At 30.0% G+C, this 21287-nt stretch overlaps 1 protein-coding gene across 4 annotated transcripts in view; it reads right to left on the bottom strand.

Annotated features, from left to right (window-relative positions):
• The window catches only part of LOC144845369 (netrin receptor UNC5C-like), a 104457-nt gene that overhangs the window by 14904 nt on the left and 68266 nt on the right, over positions 1-21287 (bottom strand). For 2 of the 4 annotated variants that reach the window (XM_078702649.1, XM_078702647.1), the window contains 6 exons: positions 19611-19886; positions 14319-14486; positions 8137-8298; positions 6909-6995; positions 2567-2719; positions 212-868 (listed from right to left, as the gene is read on the bottom strand). In XM_078702649.1, coding sequence (XP_078558775.1) covers positions 212-868; positions 2567-2719; positions 6909-6995; positions 8137-8298; positions 14319-14486; positions 19611-19886 — 1503 coding nt within the window. The remainder of the gene's footprint in view (positions 1-211; positions 869-2566; positions 2720-6908; positions 6996-8136; positions 8299-14318; positions 14487-19610; positions 19887-21287) is intronic. The other 2 variants (XM_078702648.1, XM_078702650.1) reach the window with 2 other exon arrangements.

Here is a 21287-nt window from a genome sequence, read left to right on the forward strand (position 1 = left end):
TCAATAAAAATGAATTTGTAGCATTATTAAAGGGACAACATCAGAAAAAAAGCAACAGAAAGTGTTTATTCCTTATACAAGTTGTTGCTTTATGCACGCATCATACGCACACACACAGGGGGTATGAAAATGAGTGTGATTGTACTGCGAAAAACGTATTTTGCAGTATAATATTTGCAAAAAATATGAAGTAAATAAAACACACATTTACCTGCATTGGGAACACTTAGTCTACCACCACGTGGCCCAATTGTACCCCATGCTACACAGTTTGTGTCGATATGTGGTGGCAAGTCTGTGGTTACCCCAGGAGGGGCAACTGAATCAGAATCATAAGATCGCATTTGGTCACTTCCTCTTGATGAAAAACTTTTCTCAGAAGGCATAGAGTCACTGTTTGTCAAGCTTGGGAGAATCGGCTCTGCATACATAGGTTCTTTGTTTGATAAACATCTATCTGAGCAACAATCAGAATCCGATTTTTGATATGGTAGACAGACATGGGTTACTGGCGTGAATCGACCTGACCTATGAGAAGGGGAATACAGTTCACAACTACATTTACGTGATGATGCAAGTGGGAGGTTCAATTTCAAATGCTCACGACTCATAGCATGACCATTGCTGTACCCATTTGCGAATCCGTTACCATTTTGGAGCACTTCGTATGGGACATTATATCTCATTCCTTCTGGTGACACTTGCTTCAGTTCACCACAGTATGTCATTGAGCCATCTGATAGATTTAATGGTGATGTCGTCATCTGTATTTTCTCTGGGTTTGATCCCATCAAAACTGCTTGAGTCTGTATTGGATGTGCATGTGTTAAATCTGGCTGCATGGTCAACATAGCTAATCTTGTCTCATCTAAAAGAAAAAGCCAAACAAAACAAACATAATTTATCATTATATAATGTATTTTGTTTTCCATGCAAGACATACTATTTTATCGTTTGATGCAGACCGCGATGCGAGTGAAGATCAAGAGTGAAAGATCAAGAGGGTACATTCACCTTTGACATTGTGTTTGTTCATGGGTGGTGAGTATAGGAAAATAAAAACTGTACATAATTATGTCTTGACCTCTACTTGTCTTTTCCATCCAGTTTTTTAAATCTATTTATTTATTTAGATATTTAATTTTTAATTTTCAGTTCATTTCCATTTCTTTATTTAAGGCTCGTCCAACAAAAAATGTTGTTTTTTATCTTATTGGGCATCTATCATCAATCACTTTTCAATTGCTTTGTATTTCATTTTTTTATTTTATCACTGTACTATAATTATCAGAGTTTGTAAATAAATGTTATGAAACAAACAAACAATGATTGATTTCCAATTATCTATTATTTACAGATAGGAGTGTTCTTTTTAGCTGAACACAATGACTTTATTCAGCATTTTTCGTGTGAGTGTTCATTTTCCATGTGTAGTCATCAGTATGCCAGATGCATAATGTAAATAATATAATACATGTTCTAAAATTGTGTTCAATTAACAAACAAATCAATATTGAACCCCATGGCTGTAAGGTAATACATTGAATACATTTAGATTATTTTTACTTGACAGCAGAATTTGAATTGTATATTTCTTTTATGTACTTACTCTGAAAGTGTACTGATGCAATGTTTGAAACTGATAAAATTAAAAGTTTAAAACTATACTTTGAAGAATGGAAAGAAATCATTATTGTATGAATGTTCTTGAAACTGGATTAGGGTTTCATGAGCTTTTGTTTAATTAATATCTATTATAAGATACTCAGTCATTTTGTCAGGAAAGATTATCAATGGTTAATGGTGTCCAATACTATAATTGTAATATTATTTTTAATCCTTATGGTAATATGAAAAAAAACAGTATTACCTTAAAAAAAGATCATTATAATTTATATTGCTACGCACTAATATTCTTTATTTTTTAAATGAAATTTAAATCCAATATTAATTTATTATTCACTCACACCGATAAATGACACACTGACATCATAGATTATGTGCGAAAACTAGATGGCGCGATGAAAAGCGAGTAAAACCATTAGGTTGATTGACAGTAGTATCATACCCTAGAGTATCGTGTCTTTCTCAAATTTGCCAAATACAAAGAAAAATCATATGTAAATTTGTATCAAATTTTATTGAGTGTTCTTTCTTCAAGATTTTATTCTACTGAGACAAAGATTGTAACGACAACCACAAACTGATCAGCAATAACATTTATAAATGTTTCTCTGCAAACATATGCATCATAATACTGTATAATGACATTGTTACTTGGTACTTAACCTATCAATACAGGATGCTGGGCCACAGTTCTAATATTTACTCAAGGTAAAAAAAGTGTTGTCTACCAAACTCAAAGTGTAGACAACATTGACATAAGGGATTTTTGAAGCTCTAATCTTTGCAATAAGAATGTTCATATAGTCACCTGACATTTCAATAAGAATGTTCAAATAGTCACCTGACATTTCAATAAGAATGTTCAAATAGTCACCTGACATTGCAATAAGAATGTTCAAATAGTCACCTGACATTTCAATAAGAATGTTCAAATAGTCACCTGACATTTCCGTGCAGTGTCGTCCACGTAGTTTCTTGCGTTTGCTCGCAAAGTAAGAGATGACAAACACGCTGACAAGTATACAGACTAGCACAGTTAGACCAATACCAACAAATAGCGCTATTGTGTTGGCATTACCTGATGGACTTGCTTCTGGTGGAAAGACAAAAAGATATAAGTAAGGTTGACATGAAATGCGATTTTATATACATTTTTGGTATGGAGTTTAAAAAAAAAATAAAATTATCATAATCATGGTATCAATGATCTTTAACTACCATAATTATGATAATTTTATTTTGTTTTGCCTTGTTTAATAACTAATATGAATGTTATGCATTGGAGACATTAAACAGTAGATGACGGCAATTCAGGCCAAGCTCCACCTGCTTTCACACAGTACATGCCACAAGCTCCTATCCACAATTTTTTATTAAACCACAAATTACTTTATTTCGATGACCTCTAAAAAGTATTTATTATTTTAAAAATATTACAGTCTTGAATTAGATATTGATTGTGGAGACTGAAAAAAAAAACAAGTCAAAGAAAATTTATGTAAAAAAAAAAAACCTATTTTACAATATCTGTAATAATATATTATATGATTTATCCTTAATGAGTTTCTCTGAAAGAAATTGATTTCTATTTGATTTAAAGTAATGGCAACATTATGGTAATTGTAAATCAGATTGCATATTCACAAATCCTAAATTATCTTGCTGTATTCATGTTATATCTTTTACAATACAAGCCGAGAAAAAAAGTATTTATTATATATGATTAATTGCACCAGCAAGAAAGTAGTACTTACGTATATAAGAGAAGATATTAGAGACAAAAAGCAAGTGTATACTACACGCAAACACACGGATTATCCCTTAGGGTGCTACGTGACACTAAGCTCATATTAACTAATGATTCTTAGTACTAGTATTATGCAGCTTGTTTATGATTATCAAATTTAATGGAAACAAAACAGCAGTTTTAGTATATTCCCCATACGTTTTAACCCCTAGGTTCCTAGAAATTATTGATGAATTTTAATGACGTTGGGTACATAAACATCATCTTTATTAATCTTTATCAATAATAACATAGACTGAATGACCTACTAAAAAGCAATATTCTTATTATTGTTTGTTGAAACACATCAATTACAGAAATATTTTACCTCGAAAACATATTTTATTTATAATAATTATTCACTTTAAAAAAAAAATTGTTTTACCATAACAACTTTTAATGGTTAAATGTAACAGTTTATCTACTGTAATCTTTATTTTAATAGCAAAATCACAATTGTTTTATTCCAGTAAAATGAATAACTTTATTAAATATAAAATAAGATATTTAAAGTTTGATTTTATTCATCTTTACTTTTTATGTTTTGGGGGTTTCGTTGGTATGTTCGTTTGCTCCCACTTGGTATTGATGTTTCTGGATTATAAAAGTATTGCTAAGGGTACTACTGTATTATATATTTGTACTTAAGAACTATTTGGCATATATATCTGTCTACAGAAAGAATATAGGTTTTTGTTTCTTCAGGTAAACTAGAAATAGACAATCGCCTTACAGTACTTGAAGTCCCTGGATGTCTAATCGTTTTGGGTATGGTATGCATACACAATTTATTTAAATTTGAAATAATTCTATCTTTCAGAAATCCAAAACAGGTTTGCAATGAACTACTTACAAAATATCCATAATTATATAATCATTTCAATCGTAAATAGATTAATCATTATATGTTTCATATAACAACAAAATGTATGTTGACAAAGCAATAATGTAGGGCATTATACAATGTATTAAAACGTGTAGATTGCTTTTTACATAAAATGAAATTTAGCAATTGTATCAATGAATATATCAATTTAAAGATATAAGAATGAAAGCACTCAGAAACTGAGTGAAGTACAAAATATTGTCACAGAGGTCACATGTTGATATTTCGGCTCATGTTGAAAGAATACAAACTTTTCTTTTTTTTATTTGTGAAGTTATTATTGAACCGATTTTCTTGAATTTCAATAGACAAGTTCTGTAAGTACAGTATAAACCTATGTACACCAAAATATTCAGAATGATAACTTGAAAATTGGAAGTGCTATCGTGCTAACAAACAAACATAGCAAGTACAGTACTTTGCAAACTTCTATTTTACCAAATAACAAAGTGGTTATCATTATTGGATGAAGAGTAAGAAGTAACAAGAAACTTAATTTAAAGTTGATTGTCATTTTTCGATTTGTGAATCTTATGAACATTACATTTACGATAAGTTTACAAAAGGAAGTTGGTTTGATATCAAGCTGATACATCGTAAAGTAACATGACTGAGGAGAAGGCAATATTGATGACCAATTGGATATAATGTGGGAGAATATTTCACTTAATATGAAAAAATGAATGATTCAATGAATAATATGATTGATTTATCTATGAAGGTAAAATGAAATATAAAAATGTTAGAGAAGATAAATGAATAATCATCCCTTTGAACATGTCATAATAAAATGAAAATGAATATAATAAAAAGATGATGTAATTGTCTAGGAAACTGTAATACAATAATAAAGATATTGTTATTCCAAAAATATATATATATTTGTTATTTTATAAAATGTATAATAGATGGAGATATCTTGTATGTTAACAATCTTCATGTAGGGTTTTTTTTCTATTGAGAATTGTGGAATGCAGTTTGTTGTATTTTTTAAAAAATTCTATGGATATATGACTTCGGAAATAAATTGAAATTACTGTTTTGATAGAATTTTGAATATATTGAGACAATTTTTGTCACAAAAATAAGACACCTAACTGCCTCATTTTATTATGAATAAGTCAATAAGGGTGATAGAGCCTTCAGTATCAAGTTTTGATATACATACTGTAACACTAATAACAACATTATATTATGTTTAGCTAGGGCTCTATTTGAAAAATATTTCCCCATCTTCTAGCTCCTCAAAGCTCTAATGGCAAACAAAATTATTATTTACATTAAACATGAGGCAATTCAGTATATTATTTTTATGACAAAAATTGTACATAATCAAAATTGTATCCAAACAGTAATATAATAGTTATGATTTTATTTTGATTAAGTAATTGTTAATATTTAACCACCCACACAATAACAAATTCTGAATCTATAAATTTCTCCTAGTAAATTGTATATAGATTTCAAATTGTCTAGATTTCTTGCTTGGGGCCTTACCATATTCAAATTTTATATTTTACATTATTCCTAATCAAATATAATAGATTTAACATTAAACTTTTGTCTTTATACTTATTGTAACTTTCATTAGTAGAGACAGTAGTTATTTATAGCATAACATTTTAGATTATGGATTTGACATCCAAAAAAATTAAGACAACATTTTTTTGTTATCTCCGATTGGTTGACAGCAAGAAATTGGGCATGAACAGATTAATCTATGACTTTTGTGAATGAATTAACAAAATATTTGTTTGATAGCACTTAATCTTAATAATCAAGACGTAAACATTTTGAAAAGTAAGTTGGGCACTGCTACCACTAAACCACAAATTGTGTATATGAATTAATTTTTTATTGGTAGCACTAACTGATTGATAGTACATTTGTTGAGCACAATATATTCTGTTTATATTTGTAACCATATTGAAAGAATCTTACAACAATATATTGTGTGATAATATTTCTATCACTATGAAAAAAATCTAATGAATAGCGTACAGTATCACAAATGTTGTACTACAGTACAGTCATGAGACGGACGAATTTGTATCGGCAGGTGTGAAAAATAGTTGCAAGACATAATAATATATTATGATTTGGATGAAAGATTTCAATAAATTCAGTTTGAAGGTGTTAATTAAAAACCCTCGATCAACCGAGTCATTATACATTCAACTTTGAATTGAAATATAAATTGGGAATTCTATTTAATGTGAATAATTCATGATGTTCGTTGATATAAACAGATTTGATTGAAATTATGTAATATAAGCTGTTCAATAGCAGTGAAGTTTTAAAAAAAATTAAAATTAATTAATGTCTTCTGTGACTAAAATATTACACTAGTGCAGATCATTAAAGTCAGGGGAGGGAGAGGAGTGACACTGGTCTGTCTTTACGACAGCATCTCTGTCTGACTGCCACCATAGATGCATCAGAAATTGTTTGAAAATATGTTTATGTTTGTGAGAAGTTCATAGGAAAACCTATGGGGATAAATAACGAAACATAAAATTCTATTTAAACAACAATTTGAAATGACTTTGGTGACATCATACCATTCACACTAAAAAAAGTATTATTTCTTCCTCAACAATAGGACCTCACCTGATGAATCTCCAAGTTGATTTTGATCTGGGTTTGGCAGTATGGCTGGACTTGGGGTTGGGTCAGTTCCACTTACTACTGGCGATACTAGAAAGAAAACAACTTGCATTATTAACAACTAGCAAATTCTATAAAAAAATTGTATTAGTTTCACAAAAACTTAAGTTCAAATCTAAAATCCAATTACAATCATATGGTAAAATTTATATACAGTCAACTCAGCCAATAAGGACACCCTTGGGCTGGCCTAATTATGTCTGGTTTTCCTCAATTTCTGGTATTTTGAAATGTGTTTTTGATGGTAAAATGAATTATTTGAGACTTTGGGATCTCAAAAAGAGTCTGGTGTTAAGAAATTTTCTAGTTTTCAGAAAGGTGTTGGGAGACTTGACTGCATTACAAATATACATTTTAAAATCAACTTCATATCTTAACAAAGACTATGAGAGATGAAAATATAACCATACAAGGCAAACACAGTACATTAAAAAAAAAAAAAAAAAGTAAAGTGTATAATATATTGTGAAAAAAAACCCAACTTTTACTGTGATGTGTTCAAAGTTATTAGTGCTCGAGGTGCATGCATCAAAAGAACAACAAATTATCAACTCAATTATTCGATAATTTACTCCCATCACATTGCCATCACATCAAGAACTTGTGACTACAATGTGATGTTACAACTTTTAACCATTAATATGTATTGTACAGTAACATTTGTTACTGTACACTTAAAATGTCTGTACTTCTTCCTATGTTCAGAGTTAAACTAAGCATACAAATCCTGAACTTTAGGCTTGGTGTGATAGTGAAAAATTAGTCGGAAATACTTTAAATAAAAACTGGTCAAAAGTTTACACAATAAACATGCAGGTTTGTAGTTATAGAATAATATCAAAATGTCACCAACAAGTAAAATATAAAACTAATAATTAAATTATACACTTTTCTAGCATGGAAAACTCAAATATTTAGTCCATAACGGGACATACTCAGAAACATTATTTTCTGTTATATATGCCTAGTAACTTATGTCAACACAGTCAGTGACTAAAACTACAGCGATAAAAAACACAACATTTGTATTTGTAACAAACAGTATTAAACATATTATATTATGTGTAAACATGACAATGATCAATTTAAGCTATTAGCAAAGGAAACATAAATATATTCATTATTAAATTGCAATCAAAACAATAAACCATGATTAGGAACCAAGCCTAACCTTGACAGTAATCGCCATAGCAACTTCCTGTTTCGTCCTCTGGCCCATCGCAGCCTGCACCGCCATGTGCAGGAGCAGGGCTAGAACAACTTCGTGTTCGCATGCGTTTGCAAAGTTGGTTGCATGACGACCAGGTTGACCAGGAAGTCCACATACCATTAACTGTACAAAAGAAGAAGATGATAGAGAAGTGCAACACAAAAAGAAAACAAATAAGATGTCAAAAAATAAGGATATAGTAGGAAAATATAATAGTTAAAAATAACTGGAAAGTTTAACATACAATGAATTTAGATAGTAAAAGAAATTAAGAAAAGCAATTAAATAAAATAACATTAAACAAGTACTGTATGTGAAAAAACAAGCAATAAGAGAAGAAATATTGAAACTGTAAGAATATTAAATACTGTCCTCTATAGTTAGAAATAACTTTTGTATTTTGAGCTTTCATTTGCAAGCAACATGTTTTTCTACCCTGGTAATCTTGTTCAATTGATATTCTCAACAAACTTCTTGTTTCAAATTGTAAAGATGGGGGTTTTGTGGAATACCTTTAAATACATGCACAAGCCCTTCAATTGAATCTAAATTGTGAAATTACATTTCCTAATAAACTAGACTGAAAAAGCAATGATACAATCTGAATGTTAAATAGAATCTCTAATTCTTTCAAAGAATAAACGATGCTACCTACATGTCACAGATGGAATAGTTAAAATGACGACCTAAAAAGATCAACCCTCACAAGTTGTTAGGAAAACTTAAATAGAGGCCATTACATTGATACATAAGCTTGCTACTTTAAGTATAAATGAAGGATACTACTTTGTTTATGATATAGAATATACATTCTTAAACAAAATTATATATAAGTATTGAGTAAAAGCTCAGATTAAATACTATCATTTAATTGCATTCATCTTTAATTACATATACAATTTCTGCGTAATATACAGACAAAAACTATTGATGTACATCTATGATTAACAACTAAGGAGGATAGACTTAACAGTGCTAATATGCTCCTATTGAATTCACATCTTCTCCATTTTCTGATGATGAATTTAATACATTGTCATTCTCTAGGGAGAATATTAATCTTTATTAAGAATTAGAAACTTGTTACAAGGTTAAAAACGAAATCTGAGGAATGCTGGACAATTTGCTTGCTGGGATGTGTTGGAATTCTCAAAACCATTTGAGCCAAACAATATACAAATACATGAAACTTGTATCAAGGTAAAAATTAAATAAAAAGTAAACAGGGGAAAATTTAATTAACATCCTGAGCCTGGGAACTTATTTTAGACAAAGCTAATAATAAAGACTACAATATTATACACAATGTACTACTAGACACTGTTAATAAATTAAAGAATTAACAATATACTTGCAAACCATTTGTCCAGTCATAAAAATTGATCTTCAGTAATGAATTTGAATAACAATATTCTTCCTGGTTTTTGTTAATAAAATAGCATACACCTTTGAAAACTAGATGTTATCTATTTTTTCCCAGACTACTACTTGTAAGTAATATCGTGAACAAAAGCATAGTAATTGTTAAATTTCAACAAAATAGACTGCTGAACTCGTTGACTGACATCTACATATTTAATAAGATAAACATTATCTTCCAAAAATAATGTCAGCCTCGAAATTACAATTGTTATTGTTGTTTTCATAATCATATCCAAATTTTCAATACTTTTTTATTACATGATAATCTACCCATCTACATATTTTGTAGGCTATGTCAATTGTATTCATATGTTAAAAAAGCCTTTTTTAATGAGTAATTGGAAGTGGATAAGATTTTAGATTACATTATGAACCTAGGATCTTCGGTTTGGTATGATCAAATGTAATATATAAATTTTCTATTTTTCATTTTTACTTTAACTTACCAAACTCACTACACATTATATAGCTCTTTACCACATTAAATGCTTGAGTAAAGTAGTTTTCAGTCAGGCGAGAAATCACGGTTATCCGTATACTGAACTGGGGACTACATGATTGCAAGCGAGAGCTATTAAATCCCCATTATGATCCATTCCTTACTGTCCTCCGACCCCATCAACATGTTTTCAACGCGACATTTAAAAGTAACAAACAGATAAATTCTGATTGTACACTCAAAGGAATATAACACAAAATATACATCAGCAGATAAATCAGTGTATTTTGAAAAGTTACTGTAATTATTATATTAATTATATTATTACAAATTAATTTTTTTTCGAGGGATTCTTATGCAATGTAAAATTAATGCTACATCCAGTGTAAATTAGCTTTCAATGACATAATCACGATAATGTTGGTACCGTATTGTTTCTAATAAATGCCCCGGGAGCGTTGCATTTTTTCAAAGGGGAGCGTTTATTGGAGGTAAATTTTAACACCCAAAATTACCTAAACAGGCTGCTTCAAAAAAGTTAAAAAGTTTGTTATTTCTAGGCCATATCCCGTTTGTCCATCTCTAGTGGTTACATCATTGTGAAATAAATATTTTCCCTTTAATACCAATTTAAGGCTGCTATATGGACTGGATACACATGCAATTCTATTTGAGCACTCATTACAATATGGAAAAAATCTCAGAGGGATCAGCGTTTATTAGAAACAATAAGGTAATTAAGTTTTATTCAAATTTTGGTGACCATTTGGTGTACTGATTACGAGATTGAAAGTTCAAGTCCAACGCTCGTCGCATTGCTTGTGTCCTTAGGCAAGACAGTTTACCTACATTTGCCTCTCTCTACCCAGGTGTATAAAATGGGTACCTGATAAAGTAAAAACACAACTGCGCTAACGCTGCATTATGGGAGTATGTTTCCATTTTGTTTGATCCAAAAATAACTGGGGTAATAATGTGAAGCGTTTGAAGGCTTTGTTCATTAAGCGCTATATAAGAATTATTATTATACATCATCTCAATTATAAGTTAAATAAACATCCAACTTATAAACAAATGAAAACAATATAGAATAAAGTTCCAAAAGACTATTATGATATTCTCCGATATTGAATTTATAAAGCATGAAAATAACTAACAATTGTTTAATGCTAAAACAGGTGAGTTAAAATTGATTAAAACTTGCTTTGGAGGATCATGAATAGAAAGAAAATCATAAATTTATTTGGATCACGATAATACGTTATACTGCTCTATCTTGTTAAGGGGATTTCAGTGTCATGCAACCCCACTTAGAATAACACTATTCTAATCTTACACACATGCTATGTATAAAGGCCAGATAAAAAGGTAAAAATGGTTCTCTTTTTAAAATTTATTGTTTAATATAACTAGCTGATGCCATTATAGGATGATTATGTTATTACCAAGAATTAATGACGCCCATGTTAGGCCGTATTAACGAAAATTGATCTAAATGTTTTGTGGAAAATCTTAATTTAACAGTAGCCTTTTGGTGGAATTAGAAGGTGGCTAACAGCGCAAGTATCGGTCCCATGGTTTGGGAGGAGACAGTGTAAGGTTTGGTACTATTATAATTTAGATACATTCTTTATTGAAAATATAAAATAGTATAAATCATATAATTTTTCTATTCACTAGAAAATGTATATTTGAGCATGTTTTTATAAATCATGAGTGAACTTGTATACCATGGTATTAGATCCATGTACAGAAATAGGTCCTATATATCTTATCCATTTAAAAAAAATGTGTTTTTTTTTTGCAAAATACTCAATTAGCAAAATCATGAACAGCTGGGGAAATAAATTACATAATATTTCATCCAAGCTTTAAACATTTTAGCTTACGGTATAATACACCAAGTGAATCCGATTTATTTAGAATATAATCTTAACTTTCCAAAAAGAATTATAAGCAGTCATGCATCGCAAAAACTTTTTATATAAAACAATTTCCATAATTTCAAAATTGTATTAAATCCCAACCTTTTATTGCACTGCGGTGTATTATACGAATTGACATTATATTTTCTATTGAAGTCTAAACGGATAGCATATACAAACAAACCAGTCTCTGGCGTATTATACAATTTCTTCAGCAATAACAAAACAACTGTTTAATAGCATATGCACTGTGGAACTTAAATTTTGGTTATATTGCAAGAATATTAAAAGAATATGGTTGATGTAATGTTGGAAGATTACCATATTGAGTGATATTATGTTATTGATTTAATATGGTTGCCAAGAACCCAGATATCACATGACCTCCACAAAGAATTCTACATTGCATTTTATCTATTTTTGCTTCCTATATTTTATTACATCTTAATGTTTTATCAATAATACTGATTATGATATTAATATCCAAGTCATCCATCATGTTTTTATAATTTATATTATGTTTATTATAATTATTATGAATTACGACTCATATTTGAGGTCTAGTTATTTATAGGTAGATTTAGTCACGTTCAACTATCATCCATCATATTTTAAGGCTCTGAATATTTTCTTGTAGGCCTATATGTTTTTGTCTTTCGTTATATAGGATTATGGTATTCCACTATACAATTGATGGCTATATTTGTTTGCCAAAAACATCGATAGTAATTATTAAATGTATGGACAACATAAATTTCATGTGAAAAAAGAGTAATTTTAGTTATTTTTCTGCATCTTATTTTGTATCCCCGATCGCTTCCCAAACAACTCGACAAATAGTGAAATCTGATAGCATTCCGCTGTGATGTAGTAAGTGGTACAAATCTGGAAGCATGCATCTTTACTTTCCCTACTGTAGATCCTCCAATGCATACCCTCAACCTCCCGACAATGGTACCCTCTGGAAGTGTTATGCATGTTGAGTTTTTTAGACATTTAAAACCACAATTTCAAAAAGGTAATTCCTGATACAAGAACACGCATCATTTTTATAGTTATAACAGTTCTAGGCTGCTTTATAATGCAGCTTTTAAACAAATCACTGGATGCAAGCAATTAGAACAACCGGTTTCATTTGCCACTAAAAGCATAAACAAATTTGTGTACATAAAAGATTAATACATTCAGTTATCTGCTTTGAGGTAAGAGTTTGATATAATATCCATTTAGAGTAGAATCTGCGGATGCATCATTTTGGGATGTGCTTATTGGATTAAGATTTATGTTCTTTACTTTAACTGACTTATGTTTACATCATTGTAGTCACCATGGTTACTAATAGATAATATAGATTAACTACTTAAAATTGCCATTTAAGGACAATTGAAATATTCATTTTAAAATGAAAAAACAAACAATACGCAAAAAAAACCCAAAAAGATAAAAACAGAAATTTCAAATCACTGAATTTTATAAAAAAAAAAAAACACTGTCTTCATGTGATGAAATCGATGTTGATCTTGGAAAGTACTTTAGTACCAAATCTACTAAACCCAAAATTTGAAGCAAATGTTCAACTTTGTACTAAACGTTCAAACAATAATAAAAAATCAAATGAAATTCTGCTGCAACATCGGAAGCATTAAAATATGCTTTTCCGCGAGGACAACACTCAACAATTATCACCATTAGCAACATTCCGTCACATCTAGCATAATAGTTTTTTGCAGTTATTGTTAATCCAGTTTATAGAGCAAAATCGGTTTTTATGTGTGGAAGCTTTCTATACGAGTGATTATAGCATGTAGCTATGAGTTGCACTGCTTATTACGTCAGCTCATGACACTAGATTTAGCTGTTCTGTTCTGAAGTGTATCAAACTGACAGAGATAAACACATGACAGGCCTACGTTGGAAATGTGTTTCAGTGAGCATAAAAGAATAACCAGACCCTATGGACACCAGTATTTCAATGAACTTGATACTTTCAAATTTGCGAAACGGACGTGGCTGTTTGTGATATAATTTAGAAATCAGAAAATTCAAATTTCTATATCTCACAGCTTACGTAAATGTTTTTTGTGCAAATAACTACCTACTGTCATAAAACTATATATATAATAAATGTATTAAGCACAATTTAAACAATTTATATATTTAAAGGACAGTGAACTATTTACATAAAGTTCACTACAATCCATATTAGCAACAACAAATTTGACCACATGTTGGCAGTGTTCGTCACAGAATTCTGAAAATTAAGCTTACCACTACATTACATACGGAAAGTTCCTAAAAATTTAGAAAACATGTGGGAGGTTCGAGGATGTGACTGAATGAAAAACAATTGTTTTTACCTGAGCAGGTCGATGTGCACGTTTGTGTTTCCGTAGATTGTCCGACACATTCTTTTCCTTTGTTCACTGGTTTAGGATTCGTACAAGTCCTAGTACGACTCTTAATACCAGCGTCGCATTCACTATTGCACTTTGTCCACTGCGTCCATTCACTCCAGCCTCCATCTTCTGCAAAACATTAATTTATACAACATGCAATTTGGCAATAAAGAATGACAATAAGAAACAAAACTGTGACCATCAGAGTACATGGAATGTTATTAAAGGTTTTAGGGCATGTGCTAGTAACAGAAAAAAAGGTTAATGACACTACAAAAGTCTTGACTACGTATACAAATTATATTAATATTATTTGCAAGTGATATGGACCTATATATATAGTCAACTCTCCCAATACCGGATACCCTTGGGCTGGCCTAATATGTCTGGTTATTCTGGTATTCTGAATGTGTTTTTAATGGTTAAAAAAATAGAATTTGGTAGCTTTTCGGACCAAGAAATGTCTGGATTTGGGAGAGTCTCCGGTTTTCAGAGAGTGAGAGTGTATGTGTACAAAGTTATTATGTATAAAGTTCATAAAACCTGAAATATCAAATCTCAAACACTTGATTTGAACCATGCCTTCTGAGAAAACGGTTTGAAACTCCACTAAAAACCATCTCATTCAATTGTAATATTTAATTTTAACATAATAATTTGTTCATAAAATAGAATAAAATGCTAATCTGTTCTCAATAATTTACGATTTTAAACATCTGTTTACATAAACAGATGTTTACATTAAATTTTATTTCAAATCTGCAATTCAAAACTAAACTGTTGGTATTAAACCTTAGCAGGCCATGCATTGAAGCTTAGTGTCAGACAAGGCATTTCTTCAGTAAAGCTCTGGGTTAAAACCTATTAATAGAAATATATAAGGATGAACAACACTTAATTAAGTATTGAATAGTGTACAATTATTCTTGTAGGCCTTTATTTTTGTAGTGGAAATCACTGAGCCTAAAATTAAAAAAAGAAATCTCTCTTTCCTTCTAGTATTGTTTCAACGATACAACTGTTTACGCGTTACCTGTTTTTTCCATACCAGATACAAACATTTTCATTGCTATGTTTGATGTCATGACTAGCAATGAACTATTTTACAACATATTAGACAAGAGTAATAGGATAAAAATAATAGGTTATTGGGTCTTTTGCAGCACTACTGCGCAAAGACAAATTGTAAAGGTTTATTTCAGCATCTCAACAAATATTTGCTATGCTCAGGCAGTTGCGCTTTTTTATCATTAAAACAAATTATTGAGCCAGAACCTTGGATTGGTAAGCACGAATGTTAAACACCAAGCTATATTGCTGCTACAGTTTATAATTAAACCATGAAAAGTAGAGTTGTAGCTTGGTGGATAAGATGCCTGTCTGCCGATCCAAGGATCAGGTTCAAATCATGTCGGGGGTCAAAATTCTTTCTCATCACAAAAAACAACTTTACTCTCAAAGACTTGTGTAAGACTTTGTTTATATGAAACATCATGTCATGTGTATGTTTGTCTGGTCCAGGATTATCACTTTTTAATAAAAAGAATAGTGAATGTATTTCCTTTCAGATTATCATTGGTAATATAGAAGAAGATTAAAGAAATATGTTAAAAAAGAATGAAATCTTATTCATTAATAGGTTTACCGGTATCTTCAATATACATTTAGTAGTTGTAAGTATAACTACAGAGAGTTTGGCCTTTTTGTCTAAACTAATGTTCAAATTAATATATTTGTTGAAATGTAAATGTCTCAATTTCAGTATTATTAGCAAAAGGTTCTGACAGGTATTGCAATGAATAAAGTAGCATACAGGAATTTAATGTTGGAATTTCTGTAATTCACATGTACTCTTGTTAATTGTTAACAATTGATTCATTCATTTCAGTTTCTTTCTATAAGTAAGGACTATCATAAATCTTTCTGCTAAAGTCAGAATCTATAAAACCCATAATAAACAACAGTATTATATTTTTGTATTGATCATACCTTCATGGAATCTGCTATAAAATGTTTTAAAGTGCATCTATATTGGAATATAGTTTGTTGTAATTGGGAATCTAGAACTTGATACAATTCTTGATTGAACTTTAATATTTTAGGTTTGAAAGCGAACACACAACTCTTGCGAACATTTTAAGATGAGTAAAGTGTGTGAGTGAGTTACAGCCATGACACTAGGTCTAGAAATTTAAAATGTAAATTGCCCTTTTAATACTATTACTATGTAACAAAAACAATATAATAGCAATCCAATTTTGATTGAAATAATTTCATACCAGTTCAAACATGATTCAAACTGAAGATATTATTGATTATTAAACACAAAATTATATAGAGCCTACAGCAAAAAGAAAAACGTTAATAGAAATAAAAATATACAACTTCAAGTAGAATTTTTTTCTTAAAACGTTTCCATGTTGGCAGTCAGTCTATCATCAAAGTATTGAGAGCCCATAGGCAAAAGCTAATATTAATGCAAAACAAACTATTTATATTACTTTCCCATAGATCTTTCATCTTTTAGAAATAGGTACTTCATCTTAAATGATGCATTATCAATCTACCTGATGGAAAAAAAACTCATTTCAAAACAATTTCTGTAAGGAATTATCTAAGAAAATGTTTTTTCATAAGAATGCTGAAGGGCAGGCACCCAGATGGTAATTGCAATGATGTTCCTTACAGCAATTCTGCTTACAAAAGTTATAATTCCAATGTCTTTTTTGTTATACTTCCTATGTGTAATAGTTTGAAAGTCACAAGTTTAGCAAAAGCCACTCAGGGTATATAAAATCCATAATATTATCTGGTAATTCAATAGTTATAAAAGTATACTTCTCTGCTAATAAATTTACGAACTAGATTGTCAAAATGTTATGACTTGCATTTAAATCTCTAGTGAAAATACCTATGAATAATCCATGTTTATTTATCATATTTTGGTCTATGTGGAATTTTAAGTTGGATATGTACCTCAATTAATTCAAAATACCTTATAAATCAAAATAATATATTAAGACTCAATGTTACCTGTACAACAATTCTCTCAATCCTAATTGTAGGCTCTATACTATTTTTTATGAATTGAAAAATATATGTACCAACAGCAAGTCCCTTTTGAAGGATGAGATAATTGGGACATTGGGAATCTTGAGTTCTGCCTGAACATGCCTGAAACTTGTTACTATTTTAATAAATAAATTTACCATTAAATCTCAAATATTTAATTTAAGGGATTAAGCAAGCTACCTAATCTGCTTCCTTGGATAGACTAACCATTAAGTTTGATTATGATATAAAATATTCCTGAAAATAAATAGACAGGAGTTGAAAAACCTCATCAGAATTCAAATTATCCTGAAATTACAATTTGGGGTTTATAATAAACGTCTTGCTTGAATAGGTTGAACCTTCAGGTGTGTCTAATTATGATCCACCATTAAACCAACGGACTTCATCAGATAGACAGGAAAAAAGATGAATGCCATAGATCAATCAGACATTAACCTTATAGTTTATTTATACATCCTATATCAGGGTTTGGATTTAGTATAATAATAAGAGTAAGAAAAGCATTCCAGACAATATTTTCAATCAATCGAATACCATATTTTAATCCAATCATTACTGTAATTTATATATGACTTGGTACTACTAGTTTGGCATAACTATCAACTATACAGTATCAAGCTTTGCACTATCTTTTAACAAAATCTTGGCAATCTACAGAAAACACCACATCTTAAAGCTTAGTTCACACAAGAATGCAAAGACTTATGGGTAACAAATGTAATTTGCCCAATCACAAGTGACATTCTACAGTAGATTTGCATGTGAAACAGTTTGATTTGTAAATGGTGCAAAGCAAACCAAAATGTGAAAACGCTTTCCTTCCTTAGTCAGAAACGTATATACACCACAGATAAAAAAAAGACAATTAAAATTAAACTTTAAATTTAGCTAATTTAATGCTTATAAAATCCAGATCACTAGTAATCATGGCATAAACTGAAAACATGTTAAAAATAAAATAAGTATCTGCTTTAAACTTTAGATATCCTATTATAATACTTTAATTTATTTAACCTTTTTGGTAAAATATATATTGACAGGATAAACTATACAAATGTAAGGTTTTAGGTTCACACTCTAGCCATAATTTACACACATATCTTGTTTAGAAGCCAGATTATATAAATTATCTTAATGGTACAAGAAAAAAATGTCCAATAGATCAAAATAGAGTAAAATGTAACCTAAAAGTGTTCACAATTAACCACAGCCATAACTTACATATTTCTCATAAAATATAGAGAAGATATTTTATATTTTTGCAGATCATATTTTGCTATTGAATAACTGTCTTAAGGGAGTTTCAAAACTTGTAATAGACAAGGATGGCAATTTAGACGATAAGGAATGCATTTAACCAGATTTTTAAATTACATTTTGGTAATGTGGGTGTTATTTAAAGTTTAGAGGCTTATAAGAAATGACAATGTGTTTCATGTCTAGCAACCTGTACAATACCCGACCTTCTTTTAATGTTGGTTAAATTAAACATGTTTCTGATGTTGCTAAGAAAGTTGAAATTGAAAAGGACAAACAACAAGTAATAAATCCAGAAACCACAAAAAAAGCTTTTGTTTTAGGTTTAGATATTTACGATGAGAATTATTAAAGGTGTCTGTTAAATTAGTTTATTTATGTTCTTCCTAAAAGAAAATATAAATAAGGACATTCCTTCTTAGAATGATCCAAACCAGATTTTCCTACATTTTATAAATATTTCTGTTCTGAAATTGTTCATAACACTATCTATACTATCTACCTATCCTTCGGCTGCGGAGTAGGCGATTACAAGACTTTTCCAAGCACTTCGATCTTCAATTACAAAAAATATCATTAAAAAGAAACTATTTATTATATGATCCAATCAAATATTCTATAATGCAGACATCTAAAAGAACACACATGACGATCAAGTATTGTTATTTTGTTTTTATTGTTTTCCTGAATACTGTAGGAAAGAAGACAGGAGACAAATTTCTCTTTCGATGGAGACAAGTATTATTTGAAAAACACAAAAGGAAATAATATTCAGACATTATAACTCCAGAATTACAATGAAACACTAGAAAAATGAAAAAATGAGTCACTTTGTTAAAAAATAGTCAATGAAAGCCAATCTATTTCATTAGATTGTTCATTTTGGAAAATTTAGAAAGATTTAGAAACAGAAATATTTACCATAAACAGTAACACTTGCAGTTTCACTGGTCCTCTTAGCCGCCACATTTTTGGCCACGCATGTGTAGTTACCAGTGTTTTCTGGTGCAGCATGATTGATGATAAGGCCATCTGATCGGAGTATGTAGTGGACACCACTAACAATAACTTCTCCATCCTTTTCCCAATAAACCTCTGGCGTTGGGACACCATCTGGTGGCGTACAAAAAAGCTGTCCATGATCCTCCACTCGCAAAATTTTATCGTCGGGCTCAGCCACGAATGGCCGACGTAAATCTAAAATATTATAGATAAATGATTATTTTATAATACATAACAACAATTAAATTAAAAGATTGTTAAAACTTAAAAATGTACTTTTTTTCAAACAAAACTCTTCCAGTAAGAACACACATGTGCCAAACTATACTCTATTCCTAAACTATGGACCAATAATTATGTAGAAACATTTAGAATGGTGATGTGTTCCTTTGAGATGGTCAAAACACTTTCAGCAATTCCCTTCCTTGACATTACACTTTATGGTCGAACAGGGATCAAAAGAGATTAGCTGATGGACTATATTAATATAAAATTAACATAAATAACAACAATACTATAAAAAAATAAATAATGAAAGAAGTTTTGACAGAAAAGAAAAAATATTGGAATGTAAGAGATTAATGACTAAACTTGAAAAAAGGTAAATTATCAAAATTGTGTAATAACTCGTAAGCTTACAGTTCCATTTGCTTAATTTCATTAAGGTCCAAGTTCAAAATCAAACATCAATGAATCATGTAATACGTTGAAGAATGCAATAAATAACAACTACAAGATTTTTAATTTGGATGGTTTGTCATGATATGAATAAATGACCATGCCTAAATTAGAAGATATTGAAAACCATATTGAATCTGTCAAGATGTTTACTAGATTATTTTTCTATGATTGGAATACTTAGATTGTATGAGAACATTTGTAAATATGGGTTTGTACCCCAAGAACATAAATAATAGGCTAGTGACTAGCTAATGATCTAGAGACTATGGCATCGTGTATTTTGCCAAGATTTAATTTGATGAAGCATGAGCTGTTATAGAATATATCGGATCGTTACCACCATCCTAATTTTGAGAGGGGAAAGGATGGAAGAAATGTAATGTTCCTATACACAGTTTTAATTCAGAAATATTTTAAAATAAAAATATCTTTATGCTATGCATAGTACTACATTTCTCGTTATTTTAACTCGAAAGTTCGGTGGAATCATTCAATTAAGAAATTCAAAATTATTTTTGATTTAAAAAATGTTTAAATACAAATGGTGATTTTTAAAAAATCAATTGATGTAATATGTTTTGCTAAATTATATAGCAAGTATCTAACAATTTAGCAACATTAAGTCAAAGATTTTATATTTACAGTTTTTCTTATTTGATAGGTTTAGTTTAGAATTCAGTAAAGACACCTGATAACACTAGGATATGATATACATACAGTATTGATCATTCAGTATATGTGACATAATAAAACAGACATGAAGTGGGTAAATGTCACCATTAAGGTCTCAAGTTTTGTAAAATCCTATAGAGCGACTCAGCGTAGTTGACATGTTGTTCGTTAAATGAACGATAATCAAACATAAAATCTAGAAAATTTCTTTGAGCAATGTTTAAACTGCTAACTCAACAAGCA

Source organism: Antedon bifida, chromosome 6 (genome assembly GCF_963402885.1).
Source record: "Antedon bifida chromosome 6, ecAntBifi1.1, whole genome shotgun sequence".
NCBI classification, from domain to species: Eukaryota; Metazoa; Echinodermata; class Crinoidea; order Comatulida; family Antedonidae; genus Antedon; species Antedon bifida.